Raw genomic sequence first — 21215 nt, 5'->3', positions numbered from 1 at the left:
AATTTGTAATTGAATAATTTATTAGCGGAGGTTAGTTCCTGGAAAAATGGCAGATAATATACGTATATGGAATATGGGCATGCATGCATATGTAAGGGCACAGTAAAGCGTCGAGAAGTGGACTGAATTTGGATGTTTTGAAAAGGACAGAAAAATGATGTGGCGAAAAAAATGGCACACACCAAGATGAGAAAAAAAATATCGCAAACGCGGCGGTCTGTCCGGCGAACAAGGAAATTCCCGAACGAACGATATTAATTATCCATTTTTTCTCACCACACAATTTCACTTTTCACTTGCAAATTCGCGGAGTTAGAATTGGGTCGACATATAGTTGTGTACATATGTATGTACCAGGATGTATGGAATGAATATATATGTAACTATTTATGATGTATGAGCATATGAACGTATGTAGATATGTATGATGTATGAGCATATGACCATTTGTATGTATGTATATGACCGTTTGCTCGTTGATGTACAAAAAGACAACGGAACGAAGCGAAGACGGATTGAAAAGAAAAATGTCGATCGATGAGGAAAACAGAATTTCTCACCTGCCGTTGGGTCGGAAAATTCACGGATGTGGAATTGACACGGAAAATAGTCTTACAGCAGTGCGACCGAAATTGAATGCTCGGAGCTCTGCTGAAGACCGGCAGTGACTTATCTTGGCGGAACAAATGGCCGGTAACCGCTGGCAGACGGGAAGAATATCCTGTTTTGAAGGACCAATGTTTGTAGAATGGCGTCGTCCTCCAAAGATAAGTGCAAGCTTGTCGAATTTGTTAATTCTTACGGCGCAGAGCGAAACTCGAAAAAACACCACCGAAGAAGAAGCACAAATAAGCGGGGGCGTCGTGGGCATAAGTTCTTTATTCAGTTGCATTCATGAGACTGACTTTTAGTTTAAACTAGAGCGGCGTTCTTACTCGCTTTACTTCGCCAAAGCGGGCTCAGGTGATCGACGGCGGCCGACCACGAAGCTTGGAGAGCGCGAGCTCGGATGAGAGCGAGTGCGTAAGTGTACACAGTTGACGTTAGCCACTGTTGCTCTCTTGCATCTATTCGTCTATGCCTATTCCCTACCCTATCTTGCCTTAGCGGCAACACAGTTCCTCGAACTTCTTCTGACCCACAGATGGCGGTAAAAAGTATGCTTTATTTTCCCGAGCAAGCGCTACATGAGGAATGCTTGAATTGCCTCTTCTAATGTCATTAGCTGCTTCTCGCATTAACTTCGAAATACCCCGATGGGATCTGTTAACATTGTAAAAACAAGAGCTTTTTCTTGAGTATAAATGATAAGTCGGATGGTGCTAGTTTAATAGTTAAATTTTAATGACAATTCTTGATTATTTCTCCTCACTTAAACTCCTCGTGGCTATATCTTCAACTTCAATTTTTCATCTGTTTTTTGTTCTATTCTCTCTTTTTTCTAATTCCTATCTGCCACTCGTTCGCTAGTACGAGTTGGCAGCCTAGCGCAACAGCTGTTATGTTAACATCATTCAAAAAGCGCGGAATTCAAATATACAAGATTATTCTAATTGGGTTTTGACCCAACATACCGGCCCCCTTGAAAGTATGCGATTGACTTTCAAGAGACAGGTAATAAGGCGAGTTTCCGTATAGGGCGGCGGATGATTCCCTTGGCCGTGCGTACGTCGGCTACACGCACGATGTTGTCCGCTCCTGCGATCGTGCTGACTATGCGCCCAAGAAGCCACCGTTGTGGGGGAAGATTATCCTCGTGAACGACGACCATGTCGTTGACAGCCAAATTTGGTGAAGTCTTCGTCCAGGTTGTGCGAACTTGGAGCTCGTTGATGTACTCGTGGCTCCAGCGACTCCAGATGTGATGTTTGAGTGCGCTGACCCTTTTCCATCGATCCAACTTGTCCAGGTTGTCGTCGATTGGTGGAAGTTCCGGTAGTGCTCGGAGTGCGTCACCCACTAAGAAGTGGCCAGGCGTGAGAGCGGCCAGGTCGTTTGGGTCTGATGAGAGCGGCGTTAACGGGCGAGAGTTCAGGATCGCCTCGACGTCAGCAGCTGCAGTGGCTAACTCCTCGAAGGTTAACCTGGTGTCTCGAAGAGTGCGATTGAGTAGTCCCTTGACACTTTTTACTGCAGCTTCCCATATGCCCCCGAAGTGTGGAGCCCTGGGTGGAATAAAGTGGAAGTTAATGAACTCTGAGCGACAGAAATAGTGGATTGTTTTTGTTGTTTCGTCTTTAAACAGAAACTGCTTCAACGATTCGAGCTTGTTGTTAGCTCCTGCGAAATTTGTAGCGTTGTCACAGAATATGTCCGAGGGAAGTCCGCGTCGGGCAATAAAACGCTTTAGTGATGCAATGAAGCTATCCGTCGTGAGATCCGATACCACTTCGACATGTATCGCCTTCGTGGCAAAGCAAACGAAGACGGCTAGGTAGGCCTTGGTAGGCGGCTTACCCCGGATGCGCAAATAGACGTTGATTGGTCCGCAAAAGTCCATTCCGCATCTTGAAAATGGTCTAGATGGTGTGATCCGCTCTTTAGGCAGTTGGCCCATTAGCTACCTTTCGAGAGTTGGTCGATAGCGGCGACAATGTATACATGAGCGAACGACTTGTCGCGCCAAGTCCCTTGCATTCACTATCCAGAACTGTTTTCTAATTAAAGCGACGAGCGTCCGTGGCCCGGCGTGATAGTTCTGTAGATGAAGATGGCGAGCGAACTGTGACACAAATGGATCCTTAGCTGGGAGCAGCACAGGATGCTTTTGGGTTTCTGGGTAGTCTGCTAGCTCCAGGCGCCCTCCGAACTTTAGCATTTGGAAGCCATCTGTAACCTGGAGGAAGAGACTAAGATTTTTAAGGTTAGTGCGAATCGGATGGCCCTTCAGGACCGAGGACATCTCTTGAGCGAAGTGAATAGTTTGAATATTCCAGACGATGCAATGTAGCGCCCGCATCAGTTCTGCTGGCGTCGGCGAAGGTGATTGGAATGGCGTTAGTTTACGGCAGCGCTGAGTAAATCTGTACATCCAAGCGATAACTAGTAGGCAGCGATGATGCGAACTGATCTTGTAGATTCCTTCAAGCAGTTGATTACTAGTCGTGTGTACGGCAAAGGCTGATTTTCTCTTCTCCAATTGGACAGTTTCCATATCAATGTCACTGTTGTCTCGACTGTCCTTTGGCCAATGTTGATGATCTTGGCCTAGGAACTCAGGTCCCTCGAACCATATCGATTGTTCTAACTCGGTGATAGTGCAGCCCCTGGACAAGATATCAGCCGGGTTGCAGTGAGTAGGAACATGTCTCCAGTGGCAATCTGACGTGAGTTCTTGAATTTCGGCAATTCGATTGCCGACAAAGGTTGATAAGGTGGCCGAGTGTTGGCGATTCCAATGTAGAACAATTTGAGAATCGCACCATAAGAACGAAGTCGGCTTTCTGTCAGCGAAGATTCTAATGATTTTTTTGTACAGCTGTGCTAACAAAAGTGCTCCACACAGTTCTAATTTCGGCAGAGATAGCTTCTTGGTGGGAGCAACTCTGGACTTCGATGTGATTAGCTGGACCTTGGTCAGCCCATCTGATCCGATTGTGCGAGCGTAGTTGCAGCATCCATACGCTCGAATGGAGGCGTCACAAAAGCCGTGTATTTGAAAGGTATGTATCGCTGATTGGAGGCAATATCGTGGTATTGCTACAGACTCCAACGACGAAAGCGATGCAAGCAGGGACATCCAAGCTGTATGAATGCCTTGGGGTACTGACTCGTCCCAATGTAGTTTTAGGAGCCACAGCTCCTGGAGGATAATTTTTGCCACTATGATGATGGGAGTAACTAATCCCAACGGATCAAACAGCGAAGAGGCTATGGACAAAATCGAGCGCTTGGTGACGTGGTCCGAATCGAATCTTGGCGAGAACGAGAACATGAATGTGTCCCGTACTTGGTCCCATTTTAGGCCAAGCGTGCTGGTTAGCATTTCGTCGTCCAACTGCAAATGTTTGACTGTAGCGTCATCGACAAACTTGCAGTGATTTGTATGCCATTTTGCGAGTTCTAATTGGCCATCCTGTAGAATCGCTGTAACTTCCCTTTTGATTTGATGTAGCTCCTCTACCGTATCCGCTCCACCTAGGAAGTCATCCACATAGAAAGACGATTTGATGGCTTTAGCTCCAATCTCCAATTTGTCCATGAATTGGTCGGCTAGATATGACAAACTGCGTATGGCTAGATACGGTGCAGCCGCTGTGCCATAAGTTACAGTATTCAATTCGAAGGTGCTCAATGGTTGCGATGGCGACGTTCTCCAAAGAATGTATTGGAATCTGCGATCCTCGGCAAACATGTTGACTTGGCGGAACATCTTGACCACATCAGCAGTGATGGCATAGCGATGTATCCGAAAACGCAGGAGTAGTGTATAAAGATCTGGCTGAATGGTCGGTCCGACCATCAGAATGTCGTTGAGCGATTTCTGGGACGTCGTCTTGCGAGATGCGTCGAAAACCACTCTGAGCTTTGTTGATGTGCTATTAGGCTTGAGCAGGCAGTGGTGCGGAATATAATAATGCGGAGTGTTTAACTGTGGATGGCTCACGGGACTCATGTGTCCCAGATTTTGAAACTCCTGCATAAATTCAACATATTTGGCCCCTACCTCAGGCCTTTTGCATAGGCTGCGTTCGAGGGAGAGGAATCTCCTTTTGGCAATGTCGAATGAGACTCCGAGAACGGTAGGTTCATCTTTAAATGGAAATCGTACTTCCAATCGACCATCTGAATTACGTCGTACCGTTTTGGTGTAGAAATCCTCACAGTTTCGCTGCTCTGGCGTAAGTGTGATCTCAGGAGGCTCCACATGATCGATGCGCCATAGCCGTTCCATTTTTTGGTCAATTTCTGTTAATGCGATAGATGAGTACTGATGGAGTGTTCTGGGATGAGCTCGACATCGACCAGACACTATCCATCCAAGTAGTGTTTTTTGTAGTACGGGCAGATCCTTTCCTAATTTAACTTGGCCGACTGCCAATATATCGAAGAAGGTTTCCGTCCCCAAAAGCAGATCGATCCGACGAGACTTGTTGAAGCTCTCGTCAGCAAGAGATGAGTGCTGCGGAAGGTTCCACGCAGTAATGTCAATTTCCGATTCTGGATGATAGGCGATGTGGGATGTCACGCAAAAATCAAGGAGCAACACGAATCCTCGACTTGATATTGGTGGTTGCATGGCGTTTAATTCGCGTTTGTGGCTCACCAATGCTACGAATCTCGAGGTTGAGCTTGCTCCGTGGCAGTCGAAGTCTTTGGGCAAACTCCTCGGATATGAAATTCACCTGAGAACATGAATCCAGAAACGCTCTTCCTATTTTGTAGCTTCCAGATGCATCCTTGACCAGAATCAGTGCCGTGGCCAGAATGACACATTCGGAACGAGACTCCGTGTGAGTATGCGCGACAGCGTCCGAAACTTGTACAGGCTCCGCTTGAGGGAGTGGCAAGGGAGCTGCGGCCGATCCTGGCGATGGCCGATGAAGCAGCGAGTGATGCGGTAGTGCACATGAGTGGCACCTCCGCGTCGACGGGCAGTTGGCTACAAGATGACCCCTGCCAAGGCAATTAATGCATAGCTTGTGGCGCTTTACTGCATTGAGGCGATTATCTAGGGCGAGATTGATTAGTTCTGGGCATCTAAAGGTCTTGTGGTCTGTCAGTGAACAGATGTTACAAGTTTGTGTGGTGCAATTGAGGGACAGACTTGCCTGATTCCTCTGCGAGCGCGACATATGGCCACCTGGTTGACTCATAGGGGCTTCAGCAGGAGGCTTCTTATCCGATTCCAAATATTGTCAATGACGTTCAACGACTCCAACGCATTTGTCCCACGAAGGCAACGTAGTGTAGTCCAGCGACTCATTCCACTTCCTCTTAGTCTCCTGGTCCACTTTGCCCATAACTATGGAGATGAGCATGGCCTCGCAAATCTGTGGCTCGGTGCTCAACGAACGCAACGAGTTGTATAATGCGGATGCATTATCGATTAGGCTGCGCAACTGCTGACCATTTGACTTGGCGACAGTTGGCAATGCGAAGAGTGACGATATGTTATCCAAAAATACGAGAGTCGGGTTGTCATAGCGCTGCTTTAAGAGGTCCAGAGCCTTTGTGTAGTTGTCTGCGGTCACCTGGAAAGCTCGAACCGTTTCAAGGGCTGGTCCTCGAAGACAGTTTAACAACTGGTTGAACTTCTCGATCTTAGACATGGATGGCTGGTGGCCAATAACTTGGTTAAACGACAAGATAAAGTTTTGGTACTCGCAGTATTTGCCGTCAAATGTCGGCAATGGTAAGCGCGGGAGCTTAACTGCAGATGTGTGCCCAAAATTAACCGTAGATTCATGAATGCCGGTGCTGTTAGCGTCTGGTCCAAGTGGCTCCTGAACGCAAACCTTGGCGTGGATAAACAGTTCCTCTATTTCGAAGCGAGTATTGCGCTGCGCCTCAGCTGGCTCCATCTGCTCTATGGCTTCCTGGGTAGATAAAGCAAGTTTAAAATACGATTCCAAAATCGACAAACGGCAAGATAAGTCCAACGGAGATAAATTCAAACCAGGTTCCACTGATTTGCTCATACGTGTAAGGTTTTTTCGAGCACTCGTTCGTTGAGCTTTAAGTTGCTCCAGCGAAGACATTTTTGCAGATGTTTTTTTACTTTATTTAATTTCGATCTGGCAATTCCTTGCTTGACAAGGTCTGTGAGAGCGAGCGAGACGACGAGATGTAGTGGAAAATTTTCGCTCGCCAAGCCAAGAATGAGGTTATGTATGGGGGTGCTCCTGGGGGCAATATGTATAGATGGAGGACCGAGATGTCGACTCCAACTATGGCGATGACACTTGGAGGATGTCCAACGATGTCCAATGATGCGGCGGGAGACCCTTGAGTATAGCCGGCAGCTGCGCTGCATGTAGTTGTGCGCAAATGCACTAGCGAAAATCCTATGCGGACGCTGGGTAGACCGGCAGCGAACGCGATGCGCGAATGTACGAGAGTTTGGCAGGGCAAAGGTCGTAAATGCGCGTGCGAGACTTAGAGCAAAGTAAAAATGGGGGCGAACGTAACCACAATCATCACCAAAATGAACTAAAACGTAGCACAAGTCCTGTCACGGTCGCCAAAATGTAAAAACAAGAGCTTTTTCTTGAGTATAAATGATAAGTCGGATGGTGCTAGTTTAATAGTTAAATTTTAATGACAATTCTTGATTATTTCTCCTCACTTAAACTCCTCGTGGCTATATCTTCAACTTCAATTTTTCATCTGTTTTTGTTCTATTCTCTCTTTTTTCTAATTCCTATCTGCCACTCGTTCGCTAGTACGAGTTGGCAGCCTAGCGCAACAGCTGTTATGTTAACATCATTCAAAAAGCGCGGAATTCAAATATACAAGATTATTCTAATTGGGTTTTGACCCAACAAACATAATTATTAATGTAGCTACAGCAACAAAAGGGTGCAACATTAACTGGATATCCATATTTGCCCTTTGCGTAGAAAGAATGTGTTTATTATATGCATTAATTTGAATTCCTGCAATAGTTCTCTGTGGCGACCGGCATGGCCAACAACCAAGCATCGGAAGTGCGACGACACTATATTGACACCTGGAGGGCACTGATGACAGTTGAGCGGTTGACAGGTGATTCTAGTACGGACGACCGAGCGACACGGAGTGCCAACGATAGGACTCGTGTGAAAGACGCTAACTAATCAAAAAAAACAACCGCCGGAGTGATGCTCCCGGCAACAAATATCGTACAACTTTTCTTCTTTTTGTTATAAATTTATTCCAAACAAAAGAAAACCGTGTATATCAAAAACAACAAATAATTAGAAATGAGCCAGAAAGACCTTCGGGCCCAGCGTCAACTTGAGCAAGGCCAACGTCGCCTCTCCTTGCAACGAAACAACGCGTACTTAGTCGTACGGTCAATCACCCCCGACCCAATCAAAAACCACGACTTACCAACAACAAGCGACAGAGCGCGGACTTGCTCTCCATCAATCTGTAAAGGGACCGTTGAAATGCCCGAGCAAGATCAAGCTAAAAATTTTTGCTTATCAACTGGCTCTGTCACACCTGCTGTGACAAAAACAACAACTCCACCGGTACACGCCCGATCAACGACGACTGCAAGTTCTGCTGAGCAAGCACCAACAACAAATTCACTGTGTGCTGCACCCTCAGCAAAAAAAAGTTCCTCGACCATACAGACTGGTATAGATCGATACATACAAATAAAGCGAAATCTATGCCCGCAAAATTCTTCAATGGGTAATAAACATAATGTGACATAACAAGACAAAAACTAACATGCCCAACAATGATAACCGATTTGCCATTATGGCCAATGATTTAGACGATCTGCCAAATTCTGGCAAAGACATTAAGAAGACCCCTAAGCCGCCTCCAATCTACACTAGAGAAAAAAGTTCCAGCGCCCTCGTATACAAAATAATGGACCTTATTGGGAAAGACAGTTCTCAAATATTTCCCCTGACCAAGGGCAACATTCATGAAACAAAAGTGCAAGTCAAACCGGAAGTCTTCAGAGCGCTTACCAAATACCTCAACGATGCCAAGAAAAACTTTAATACGTACCAGCTAAAAAGCAGCAAGGGACTACAAATAGTTATTAAAGGCCTTGAGCCTGAAATAAATCCTGAGGAAATATCAGAAGCCCTAATAGAACAAGGTTTTATGCCGAAATCAGTTATCAACATGTTTAACAAAGATAAAAAGCCCCAATCTCTTTTCAAGGTCAAACTTGAACCAGACTCTTGGGCATTGAAGAAAAACAAGAGTCACTCCATTTATAAGCTGCAATATCTCTTACACCGTAGAATCTCTGTTGACGAGCCGCATAAGCGCAAAGTGTGAAAATTGCCAAGAATATGGTCATACAAAAACTTATTGTACCCTTCGCACTGTATGTGTAGCTTGTGGTGAGCTTCACAGCTCTGTTAACTGCCCATCATCAAACTGCCCCGGCATGAAAAAGTGTAGTAACTGCGGAGGTAACCACACTGCAAACTACAGAGGTTGCCCTGTATATAAGGATCTAAAAAATCGGCTACACCATAAGTGACTATGATGCGTGGGCAAAGCACGCCGAGCACAATTGTACCCTCAAAACATACACATGATGTCCACTTAAACAGTCTGACCAACAGGAACGTAACATTTGCAAGTGCGCTTAAATCAGGTCTTGCATCTACAAATCCTACAACTCCATTCCCAATCGCTGAACAAAACAAGGTAAATGCTGATCAGCCAACAGGACAGCCACAAGGCAATATTGAAAAAATGATCTTTAACTTGCAACAAAGCATGACCGAATTCATGACGTTTATGAGAACAACCAACAGATGCTGGTTCGCAGCTGTCAAAATAATCAATGGCTCCCTTACGTATAACTCTATGGAATGCCAACGGCGTTTCGCGACACAAGCTTGAAATGGCTCAATTTCTCCAAGACAAACATATCAATATAATGCTCCTTTCTGAAACACATCTTACAAACAAGTACAAGTTTCAAATAAGTGGTTATATATTCTACGGCACCAACCACCCTGATGGTAAAGCACATGGAGGCACTGGAGACCTGATTAGAAACCGCATAAAACATACTTTTCGTAACGACTTTGCGACAAACTACTTACAGGCAACATCTTTAAATATACAGCTGGATAACGGACAAATAACACTTGCTGCTGTATACTGCCCACCTCGCTTTACGATATCCGAAAACCAATTTTTGGATTTTTTCAACACACTAGGGGATTGCTTCATAGCTGCTGGTGACTACAATGCTAAGCATAAGCACTGACGATCTCGTCTTGTAACCCCTAAGGGAAAAGAATTATACAATAAATTATTAAAGTAAGCAACAAGCTTAGTTGCGCCTCTCCGAGCACACCGACATATTGGCCAACGGACCCCAGAAAGATACCAGACTTGATTGACTTTGCTGTTACAAGAAACATCTCATATAATCATATAAACGCCGAATCCCTCCCAGACCTTTCTTCTGATCACTCGCCGGTGCTCCTTAATTATCTTCAATGTCCAGATCTGAAAAATTCACCCTGTCGATTGACATCCAATAGAACTAACTGACTAAAATACAAGAAATACGTAATTCAATAAGGCTGACATAGAAAGCACCACTAAACTTTTGGAGTCTGTCCTTGTTGCAGCAGCCCATGTCTCAACCACAGAAAAACAAACTGTTCAGTATATGCAACGTAAGACAAATGTTCAAATTGAACAGCTTGTCTTGGAAAAGAGCCGCCTACGACGAGAATGGCAATCTTATAGATTGCCATTTGCAAAACAAAGGCTCAAAAACGCAACTCGTAGATTAAGAAAGGAGCTAACCAACGAGCAGGAATGCGCACAACGCCGCTACATAGAGCAATTATCACCTTTTAGCACAAAATACCCATTATGGAGAGCACACCCATCTCTAAGCCCCCCGGTAGGTTCTGTTGTGCCAATAAGAAATTCTGCAGGTGAATGAGTCCGCAACGATAAACATAGAGCTTCTACTTTGGCGGAGCACCTTCAAAACGTGTTTTAACCAAGCCCAGCAACGAATAATTTCGTATTACAAGAGCAAACAGTTGTAATCCAAACGACACATAGAATTTCGACCAACTGAAATTGCTAAAATCATTAGGGAATTAAAACCTAATAAGAGCCCCGGCAGCGATCTAATAACACCTAAGATGATCATCGAACTTCCATTTGCCAGCTCTTCAATGCAATAAATTGAATGGGTCATTTCCCTTCGTTATGGAAAAAGTCGATCATCATTATGATACCGAAACCGGGAAAGGATCATACAGTTCCATCATCATACAGATCTATAAGTTTACTACCATGTATGTCAAAACTCTTCGAAAAATGTCTGCTGACCTTTGTTATATTCTATCCGCGAACTTTTAACAAAATACCGGAGCATCAATTCGGTTTTCAGGAAAAACATGGAACAATCGAACAAGGCAATCGAATTACATCTGAAATTCGAACTGCATTCGAAAAGAGAGAGTACTGCACTGCCATTTTTCTCGACGTGGCCCAAGCATTTGACAGAGTCTGGTTAGATGGCCTAATGCATAAAATTAAGTCAACACTCCCTGAATGCACCCATAAGCTTTTAAAGTCGTACCTGTACAATAGAGTGTTCTCAGTTAGATCTTACGTCTGAAGACCACATCATAGAAGCTGGAGTTTCTCAAGGCAGCGTACTTGGCCCAACACTATATCTACTATATACAGCCGATATAACAACATCGAGGCAGCTAACAATGTCTACATTTGCCAATGACACTGCAATCCTGAGCCGCTCTAAGTGTCCACGGCAAGCTACTGCCCAACTTGCTCTCTACCTGGCACATATTGAGAAATGGCTTTCTGACTGGCGAATAGAAATCAATGAACAGAAATGTAAACACGTAACTTTTACACCCAACAGACAAGATTGCCCTTCGCTCATACTAAATAACACTGTTATTCCAAAATCAAATGAAGTTACGTACACACCTCAAACTAAAAGCCAATAGCCTACATTGGCTTCTTAGTATACGCTCTTCCCTAAGACTAGAATATAAGGTCTTACTCTACATCTCCGTCGTGAAACCGACCTGGACTCCCAGCTATGGGGGAACGCCAGTAACAGCAGCGTAGAAATCATCCAACGAGCCCAATCGAAAATCCTGAGAACCATTACTGGCGCACCGTGGTATGTTCGAAGGGATAACTTACAGAGCAAGAGCAAGCTACAAATTTTTGCTTATCAACTGGCTCTGTCACACCTGCTGTGACAAAAACAACAACTCCACCGGTACACGCCCGATCAACGACGACTGCAAGTTCTGCTGAGCAAGCACCAACAACAAATTCACTGTGTGCTGCACCCTCAGCAAAAAAAAGTTCCTCGACCATACAGACTGGTATAGATCGATACATACAAATAAAGCGAAATCTATGCCCGCAAAATTCTTCAATGGGTAATAAACATAATGTGACATAACAAGACAAAAACTAACATGCCCAACAATGATAACCGATTTGCCATTATGGCCAATGATTTAGACGATCTGCCAAATTCTGGCAAAGACATTAAGAAGACCCCTAAGCCGCCTCCAATCTACACTAGAGAAAAAAGTTCCAGCGCCCTCAAAATATACAAAATAATGGACCTTATTGGGAAAGACAGTTCTCAAATATTTCCCCTGACCAAGGGCAACATTCATGAAACAAAAGTGCAAGTCAAACCGGAAGTCTTCAGAGCGCTTACCAAATACCTCAACGATGCCAAGAAAAACTTTAATACGTACCAGCTAAAAAGCAGCAAGGGACTACAAATAGTTATTAAAGGCCTTGAGCCTGAAATAAATCCTGAGGAAATATCAGAAGCCCTAATAGAACAAGGTTTTATGCCGAAATCAGTTATCAACATGTTTAACAAAAATAAAAAGACCCAATCTCTTTTCAAGGTCAAACTTGAACCAGACTCTTGGGCATTGAAGAAAAACAAGAGTCACTCCATTTATAAGCTGCAATATCTCTTACACCGTAGAATCTCTGTTGACGAGCCGCATAAGCGCAAAGTGTGAAAATTGCCAAGAATATGGTCATACAAAAACTTATTGTACCCTTCGCACTGTATGTGTAGCTTGTGGTGAGCTTCACAGCTCTGTTAACTGCCCATCATCAAACTGCCCCGGCATGAAAAAGTGTAGTAACTGCGGAGGTAACCACACTGCAAACTACAGAGGTTGCCCTGTATATAAGGATCTAAAAAATCGGCTACACCATAAGTGACTATGATGCGTGGGCAAAGCACGCCGAGCACAATTGTACCCTCAAAACATGCACATGATGTCCACTTAAACAGTCTGACCAACAGGAACGTAACATTTGCAAGTGCGCTTAAATCAGGTCTTGCATCTACAAATCCTACAACTCCATTCCCAATCGCTGAACAAAACAAGGTAAATGCTGATCAGCCAACAGGACAGCCACAAGGCAATATTGAAAAAATGATCTTTAACTTGCAACAAAGCATGACCGAATTCATGACATTTATGAGAACAACCAACAGATGCTGGTTCGCAGCTGTCAAAATAATCAATGGCTCCCTTACGTATAACTCTATGGAATGCCAACGGCGTTTCGCGACACAAGCTTGAAATGGCTCAATTTCTCCAAGACAAACATATCAATATAATGCTCCTTTCTGAAACACATCTTACAAACAAGTACAAGTTTCAAATAAGTGGTTATATATTCTACGGCACCAACCACCCTGATGGTAAAGCACATGGAGGCACTGGAGACCTGATTAGAAACCGCATAAAACATACTTTTCGTAACGACTTTGCGACAAACTACTTACAGGCAACATCTTTAAATATACAGCTGGATAACGGACAAATAACACTTGCTGCTGTATACTGCCCACCTCGCTTTACGATATCCGAAAACCAATTTTTGGATTTTTTCAACACACTAGGGGATTGCTTCATAGCTGCTGGTGACTACAATGCTAAGCATAAGCACTGACGATCTCGTCTTGTAACCCCTAAGGGAAAAGAATTATACAATACAATTATTAAAGTAAGCAACAAGCTTAGTTGCGCCTCTCCGAGCACACCGACATATTGGCCAACGGACCCCAGAAAGATACCAGACTTGATTGACTTTGCTGTTACAAGAAACATCTCATATAATCATATAAACGCCGAATCCCTCCCAGACCTTTCTTCTGATCACTCGCCGGTGCTCCTTAATTATCTTCAATGTCCAGATCTGAAAAATTCACCCTGTCGATTGACATCCAATAGAACTAACTGACTAAAATACAAGAAATTCGTAATTCAATAAGGCTGACATAGAAAGCACCACTAAACTTTTGGAGTCTGTCCTTGTTGCAGCAGCCCATGTCTCAACCACAGAAAAACAAACTGTTCAGTATATGCAACGTAAGACAAATGTTCAAATTGAACAGCTTGTCTTGGAAAAGAGCCGCCTACGACGAGAATGGCAATCTTATAGATTGCCATTTGCAAAACAAAGGCTCAAAAACGCAACTCGTAGATTAAGAAAGGAGCTAACCAACGAGCAGGAATGCGCACAACGCCGCTACATAGAGCAATTATCACCTTTTAGCACAAAATACCCATTATGGAGAGCCCCCCGGTAGGTTCTGTTGTGCCAATAAGAAATTCTGCAGGTGAATGAGTCCGCAACGATAAACATAGAGCTTCTACTTTGGCGGAGCACCTTCAAAACGTGTTTTAACCAAGCCCAGCAACGAATAATTTCGTATTACAAGAGCAAACAGTTGTAATCCAAACGACACATAGAATTTCGACCAACTGAAATTGCTAAAATCATTAGGGAATTAAAACCTAATAAGAGCCCCGGCAGCGATCTAATAACACCTAAGATGATCATCGAACTTCCATTTGCCAGCTCTTCAATGCAATAAATTGAATGGGTCATTTCCCTTCGTTATGGAAAAAGTCGATCATCATTATGATACCGAAACCGGGAAAGGATCATACAGTTCCATCATCATACAGATCTATAAGTTTACTACCATGTATGTCAAAACTCTTCGAAAAATGTCTGCTGACCTTTGTTATATTCTATCCGCGAACTTTTAACAAAATACCGGAGCATCAATTCGGTTTTCAGGAAAAACATGGAACAATCGAACAAGGCAATCGAATTACATCTGAAATTCGAACTGCATTCGAAAAGAGAGAGTACTGCACTGCCATTTTTCTCGACGTGGCCCAAGCATTTGACAGAGTCTGGTTAGATGGCCTAATGCATAAAATTAAGTCAACACTCCCTGAATGCACCCATAAGCTTTTAAAGTCGTACCTGTACAATAGAGTGTTCTCAGTTAGATCTTACGTCTGAAGACCACATCATAGAAGCTGGAGTTTCTCAAGGCAGCGTACTTGGCCCAACACTATATCTACTATATACAGCCGATATAACAACATCGAGGCAGCTAACAATGTCTACATTTGCCAATGACACTGCAATCCTGAGCCGCTCTAAGTGTCCACGGCAAGCTACTGCCCAACTTGCTCTCTACCTGGCACATATTGAGAAATGGCTTTCTGACTGGCGAATAGAAATCAATGAACAGAAATGTAAACACGTAACTTTTACACCCAACAGACAAGATTGCCCTTCGCTCATACTAAATAACACTGTTATTCCAAAATCAAATGAAGTTACGTACACACCTCAAACTAAAAGCCAATAGCCTACATTGGCTTCTTAGTATACGCTCTTCCCTAAGACTAGAATATAAGGTCTTACTCTACATCTCCGTCGTGAAACCGACCTGGACTCCCAGCTATGGGGGAACGCCAGTAACAGCAGCGTAGAAATCATCCAACGAGCCCAATCGAAAATCCTGAGAACCATTACTGGCGCACCGTGGTATGTTCGAAGGGATAACTTACAGAGCAAGAGCAAGCTACAAATTTTTGCTTATCAACTGGCTCTGTCACACCTGCTGTGACAAAAACAACAACTCCACCGGTACACGCCCGATCAACGACGACTGCAAGTTCTGCTGAGCAAGCACCAACAACAAATTCACTGTGTGCTGCACCCTCAGCAAAAAAAAGTTCCTCGACCATACAGACTGGTATAGATCGATACATACAAATAAAGCGAAATCTATGCCCGCAAAATTCTTCAATGGGTAATAAACATAATGTGACATAACAAGACAAAAACTAACATGCCCAACAATGATAATCGATTTGCCATTATGGCCAATGATTTAGACGATCTGCCAAATTCTGGCAAAGACATTAAGAAGACCCCTAAGTCGCCTCCAATCTACACTAGAGAAAAAAGTTCCAGCGCCCTCGTATACAAAATAATGGACCTTATTGGGAAAGACAGTTCTCAAATATTTCCCCTGACCAAGGGCAACATTCATGAAACAAAAGTGCAAGTCAAACCGGAAGTCTTCAGAGCGCTTACCAAATACCTCAACGATGCCAAGAAAAACTTTAATACGTACCAGCTAAAAAGCAGCAAGGGACTACAAATAGTTATTAAAGGCCTTGAGCCTGAAATAAATCCTGAGGAAATATCAGAAGCCCTAATAGAACAAGGTTTTATGCCGAAATCAGTTATCAACATGTTTAACAAAAATAAAAAGACCCAATCTCTTTTCAAGGTCAAACTTGAACCAGACTCTTGGGCATTGAAGAAAAACAAGAGTCACTCCATTTATAAGCTGCAATATCTCTTACACCGTAGAATCTCTGTTGACGAGCCGCATAAGCGCAAAGTGTGAAAATTGCCAAGAATATGGTCATACAAAAACTTATTGTACCCTTCGCACTGTATGTGTAGCTTGTGGTGAGCTTCACAGCTCTGTTAACTGCCCATCATCAAACTGCCCCGGCATGAAAAAGTGTAGTAACTGCGGAGGTAACCACACTGCAAACTACAGAGGTTGCCCTGTATATAAGGATCTAAAAAATCGGCTACACCATAAGTGACTATGATGCGTGGGCAAAGCACGCCGAGCACAATTGTACCCTCAAAACATGCACATGATGTCCACTTAAACAGTCTGACCAACAGGAACGTAACATTTGCAAGTGCGCTTAAATCAGGTCTTGCATCTACAAATCCTACAACTCCATTCCCAATCGCTGAACAAAACAAGGTAAATGCTGATCAGCCAACAGGGCAGCCACAAGGCAATATTGAAAAAATGATCTTTAACTTGCAACAAAGCATGACCGAATTCATGACATTTATGAGAACAACCAACAGATGCTGGTTCGCAGCTGTCAAAATAATCAATGGCTCCCTTACGTATAACTCTATGGAATGCCAACGGCGTTTCGCGACACAAGCTTGAAATGGCTCAATTTCTCCAAGACAAACATATCAATATAATGCTCCTTTCTGAAACACATCTTACAAACAAGTACAAGTTTCAAATAAGTGGTTATATATTCTACGGCACCAACCACCCTGATGGTAAAGCACATGGAGGCACTGGAGACCTGATTAGAAACCGCATAAAACATACTTTTCGTAACGACTTTGCGACAAACTACTTACAGGCAACATCTTTAAATATACAGCTGGATAACGGACAAATAACACTTGCTGCTGTATACTGCCCACCTCGCTTTACGATATCCGAAAACCAATTTTTGGATTTTTTCAACACACTAGGGGATTGCTTCATAGCTGCTGGTGACTACAATGCTAAGCATAAGCACTGACGATCTCGTCTTGTAACCCCTAAGGGAAAAGAATTATACAATACAATTATTAAAGTAAGCAACAAGCTTAGTTGCGCCTCTCCGAGCACACCGACATATTGGCCAACGGACCCCAGAAAGATACCAGACTTGATTGACTTTGCTGTTACAAGAAACATCTCATATAATCATATAAACGCCGAATCCCTCCCAGACCTTTCTTCTGATCACTCGCCGGTGCTCCTTAATTATCTTCAATGTCCAGATCTGAAAAATTCACCCTGTCGATTGACATCCAATAGAACTAACTGACTAAAATACAAGAAATTCGTAATTCAATAAGGCTGACATAGAAAGCACCACTAAACTTTTGGAGTCTGTCCTTGTTGCAGCAGCCCATGTCTCAACCACAGAAAAACAAACTGTTCAGTATATGCAACGTAAGACAAATGTTCAAATTGAACAGCTTGTCTTGGAAAAGAGCCGCCTACGACGAGAATGGCAATCTTATAGATTGCCATTTGCAAAACAAAGGCTCAAAAACGCAACTCGTAGATTAAGAAAGGAGCTAACCAACGAGCAGGAATGCGCACAACGCCGCTACATAGAGCAATTATCACCTTTTAGCACAAAATACCCATTATGGAGAGCCCCCCGGTAGGTTCTGTTGTGCCAATAAGAAATTCTGCAGGTGAATGAGTCCGCAACGATAAACATAGAGCTTCTACTTTGGCGGAGCACCTTCAAAACGTGTTTTAACCAAGCCCAGCAACGAATAATTTCGTATTACAAGAGCAAACAGTTGTAATCCAAACGACACATAGAATTTCGACCAACTGAAATTGCTAAAATCATTAGGGAATTAAAACCTAATAAGAGCCCCGGCAGCGATCTAATAACACCTAAGATGATCATCGAACTTCCATTTGCCAGCTCTTCAATGCAATAAATTGAATGGGTCATTTCCCTTCGTTATGGAAAAAGTCGATCATCATTATGATACCGAAACCGGGAAAGGATCATACAGTTCCATCATCATACAGATCTATAAGTTTACTACCATGTATGTCAAAACTCTTAGAAAAATGTCTGCTGACCTTTGTTATATTCTATCCGCGAACTTTTAACAAAATACCGGAGCATCAATTCGGTTTTCAGGAAAAACATGGAACAATCGAACAAGGCAATCGAATTACATCTGAAATTCGAACTGCATTCGAAAAGAGAGAGTACTGCACTGCCATTTTTCTCGACGTGGCCCAAGCATTTGACAGAGTCTGGTTAGATGGCCTAATGCATAAAATTAAGTCAACACTCCCTGAATGCACCCATAAGCTTTTAAAGTCGTACCTGTACAATAGAGTATTCTCAGTTAGATCTTACGTCTGAAGACCACATCATAGAAGCTGGAGTTTCTCAAGGCAGCGTACTTGGCCCAACACTATATCTACTATATACAGCCGATATAACAACATCGAGGCAGCTAACAATGTCTACATTTGCCAATGACACTGCAATCCTGAGCCGCTCTAAGTGTCCACGGCAAGCTACTGCCCAACTTGCTCTCTACCTGGCACATATTGAGAAATGGCTTTCTGACTGGCGAATAGAAATCAATGAACAGAAATGTAAACACGTAACTTTTACACCCAACAGACAAGATTGCCCTTCGCTCATACTAAATAACACTGTTATTCCAAAATCAAATGAAGTTACGTACACACCTCAAACTAAAAGCCAATAGCCTACATTGGCTTCTTAGTATACGCTCTTCCCTAAGACTAGAATATAAGGTCTTACTCTACATCTCCGTCGTGAAACCGACCTGGACTCCCAGCTATGGGGGAACGCCAGTAACAGCAGCGTAGAAATCATCCAACGAGCCCAATCGAAAATCCTGAGAACCATTACTGGCGCACCGTGGTATGTTCGAAGGGATAACTTACAGAGCAAGAGCAAGCTAAAAATTTTTGCTTATCAACTGGCTCTGTCACACCTGCTGTGACAAAAACAACAACTCCACCGGTACACGCCCGATCAACGACGACTGCAAGTTCTGCTGAGCAAGCACCAACAACAAATTCACTGTGTGCTGCACCCTCAGCAAAAAAAAGTTCCTCGACCATACAGACTGGTATAGATCGATACATACAAATAAAGCGAAATCTATGCCCGCAAAATTCTTCAATGGGTAATAAACATAATGTGACATAACAAGACAAAAACTAACATGCCCAACAATGATAATCGATTTGCCATTATGGCCAATGATTTAGACGATCTGCCAAATTCTGGCAAAGACATTAAGAAGACCCCTAAGTCGCCTCCAATCTACACTAGAGAAAAAAGTTCCAGCGCCCTCGTATACAAAATAATGGACCTTATTGGGAAAGACAGTTCTCAAATATTTCCCCTGACCAAGGGCAACATTCATGAAACAAAAGTGCAAGTCAAACCGGAAGTCTTCAGAGCGCTTACCAAATACCTCAACGATGCCAAGAAAAACTTTAATACGTACCAGCTAAAAAGCAGCAAGGGACTACAAATAGTTATTAAAGGCCTTGAGCCTGAAATAAATCCTGAGGAAATATCAGAAGCCCTAATAGAACAAGGTTTTATGCCGAAATCAGTTATCAACATGTTTAACAAAGATAAAAAGCCCCAATCTCTTTTCAAGGTCAAACTTGAACCAGACTCTTGGGCATTGAAGAAAAACAAGAGTCACTCCATTTATAAGCTTCAATATCTCTTACACCGTAGAATCTCTGTTGACGAGCCGCATAAGCGCAAAGTGTGAAAATTGCCAAGAATATGGTCATACAAAAACTTATTGTACCCTTCGCACTGTATGTGTAGCTTGTGGTGAGCTTCACAGCTCTGTTAACTGCCCATCATCAAACTGCCCCGGCATGAAAAAGTGTAGTAACTGCGGAGGTAACCACACTGCAAACTACAGAGGTTGCCCTGTATATAAGGATCTAAAAAATCGGCTACACCATAAGTGACTATGATGCGTGGGCAAAGCACGCCGAGCACAATTGTACCCTCAAAACATACACATGATGTCCACTTAAACAGTCTGACCAACAGGAACGTAACATTTGCAAGTGCGCTTAAATCAGGTCTTGCATCTACAAATCCTACAACTCCATTCCCAATCGCTGAACAAAACAAGGTAAATGCTGATCAGCCAACAGGACAGCCACAAGGCAATATTGAAAAAATGATCTTTAACTTGCAACAAAGCATGACCGAATTCATGACATTTATGAGAACAACCAACAGATGCTGGTTCGCAGCTGTCAAAATAATCAATGGCTCCCTTACGTATAACTCTATGGAATGCCAACGGCGTTTCGCGACACAAGCTTGAAATGGCTCAATTTCTCCAAGACAAACATATCAATATAATGCTCCTTTCTGAAACACATCTTACAAACAAGTACAAGTTTCAAATAAGTGGTTATATATTCTACGGCACCAACCACCCTGATGGTAAAGCACATGGAGGCACTGAGACCTGATTAGAAACCGCATAAAACATACTTTTCGTAACGACTTTGCGACAAACTACTTACAGGCAACATCTTTAAATATACAGCTGGATAACGGACAAATAACACTTGCTGCTGTATAATGCCCACCTCGCTTTACGATATCCGAAAACCAATTTTTGGATTTTTTCAACACACTAGGGGATTGCTTCATAGCTGCTGGTGACTACAATGCTAAGCATAAGCACTGACGATCTCGTCTTGTAACCCCTAAGGGAAAAGAATTATACAATACAATTATTAAAGTAAGCAACAAGCTTAGTTGCGCCTCTCCGAGCACACCGACATATTGGCCAACGGACCCCAGAAAGATACC

General features: G+C 43.3%; 1 protein-coding gene across 1 annotated transcript; it reads right to left on the bottom strand.

Moving 5' to 3' along the window:
• Positions 1-1603: 1603 nt before the first annotated feature.
• On the bottom strand, positions 1604-5816 carry LOC122625497. The gene is made up of 4 exons (XM_043805591.1): positions 5768-5816; positions 5267-5716; positions 2565-5160; positions 1604-2507 (listed from the first exon to the last, which is right to left on the bottom strand). Exons 1-4 carry the CDS (start codon positions 5814-5816, stop codon positions 1604-1606), a joined length of 3999 nt encoding a protein of 1332 aa, XP_043661526.1.
• Between the last annotated feature and the right edge of the window lie 15399 nt (positions 5817-21215).

This window comes from Drosophila teissieri, unplaced genomic scaffold, assembly GCF_016746235.2.
Source record: "Drosophila teissieri strain GT53w unplaced genomic scaffold, Prin_Dtei_1.1 Segkk118_quiver_pilon_scaf, whole genome shotgun sequence".
NCBI classification, from domain to species: Eukaryota; Metazoa; Arthropoda; class Insecta; order Diptera; family Drosophilidae; genus Drosophila; species Drosophila teissieri.
Note: the sequence above shows the minus strand (reverse complement) of the source record. Positions and strands in the feature narration are given on the sequence as shown.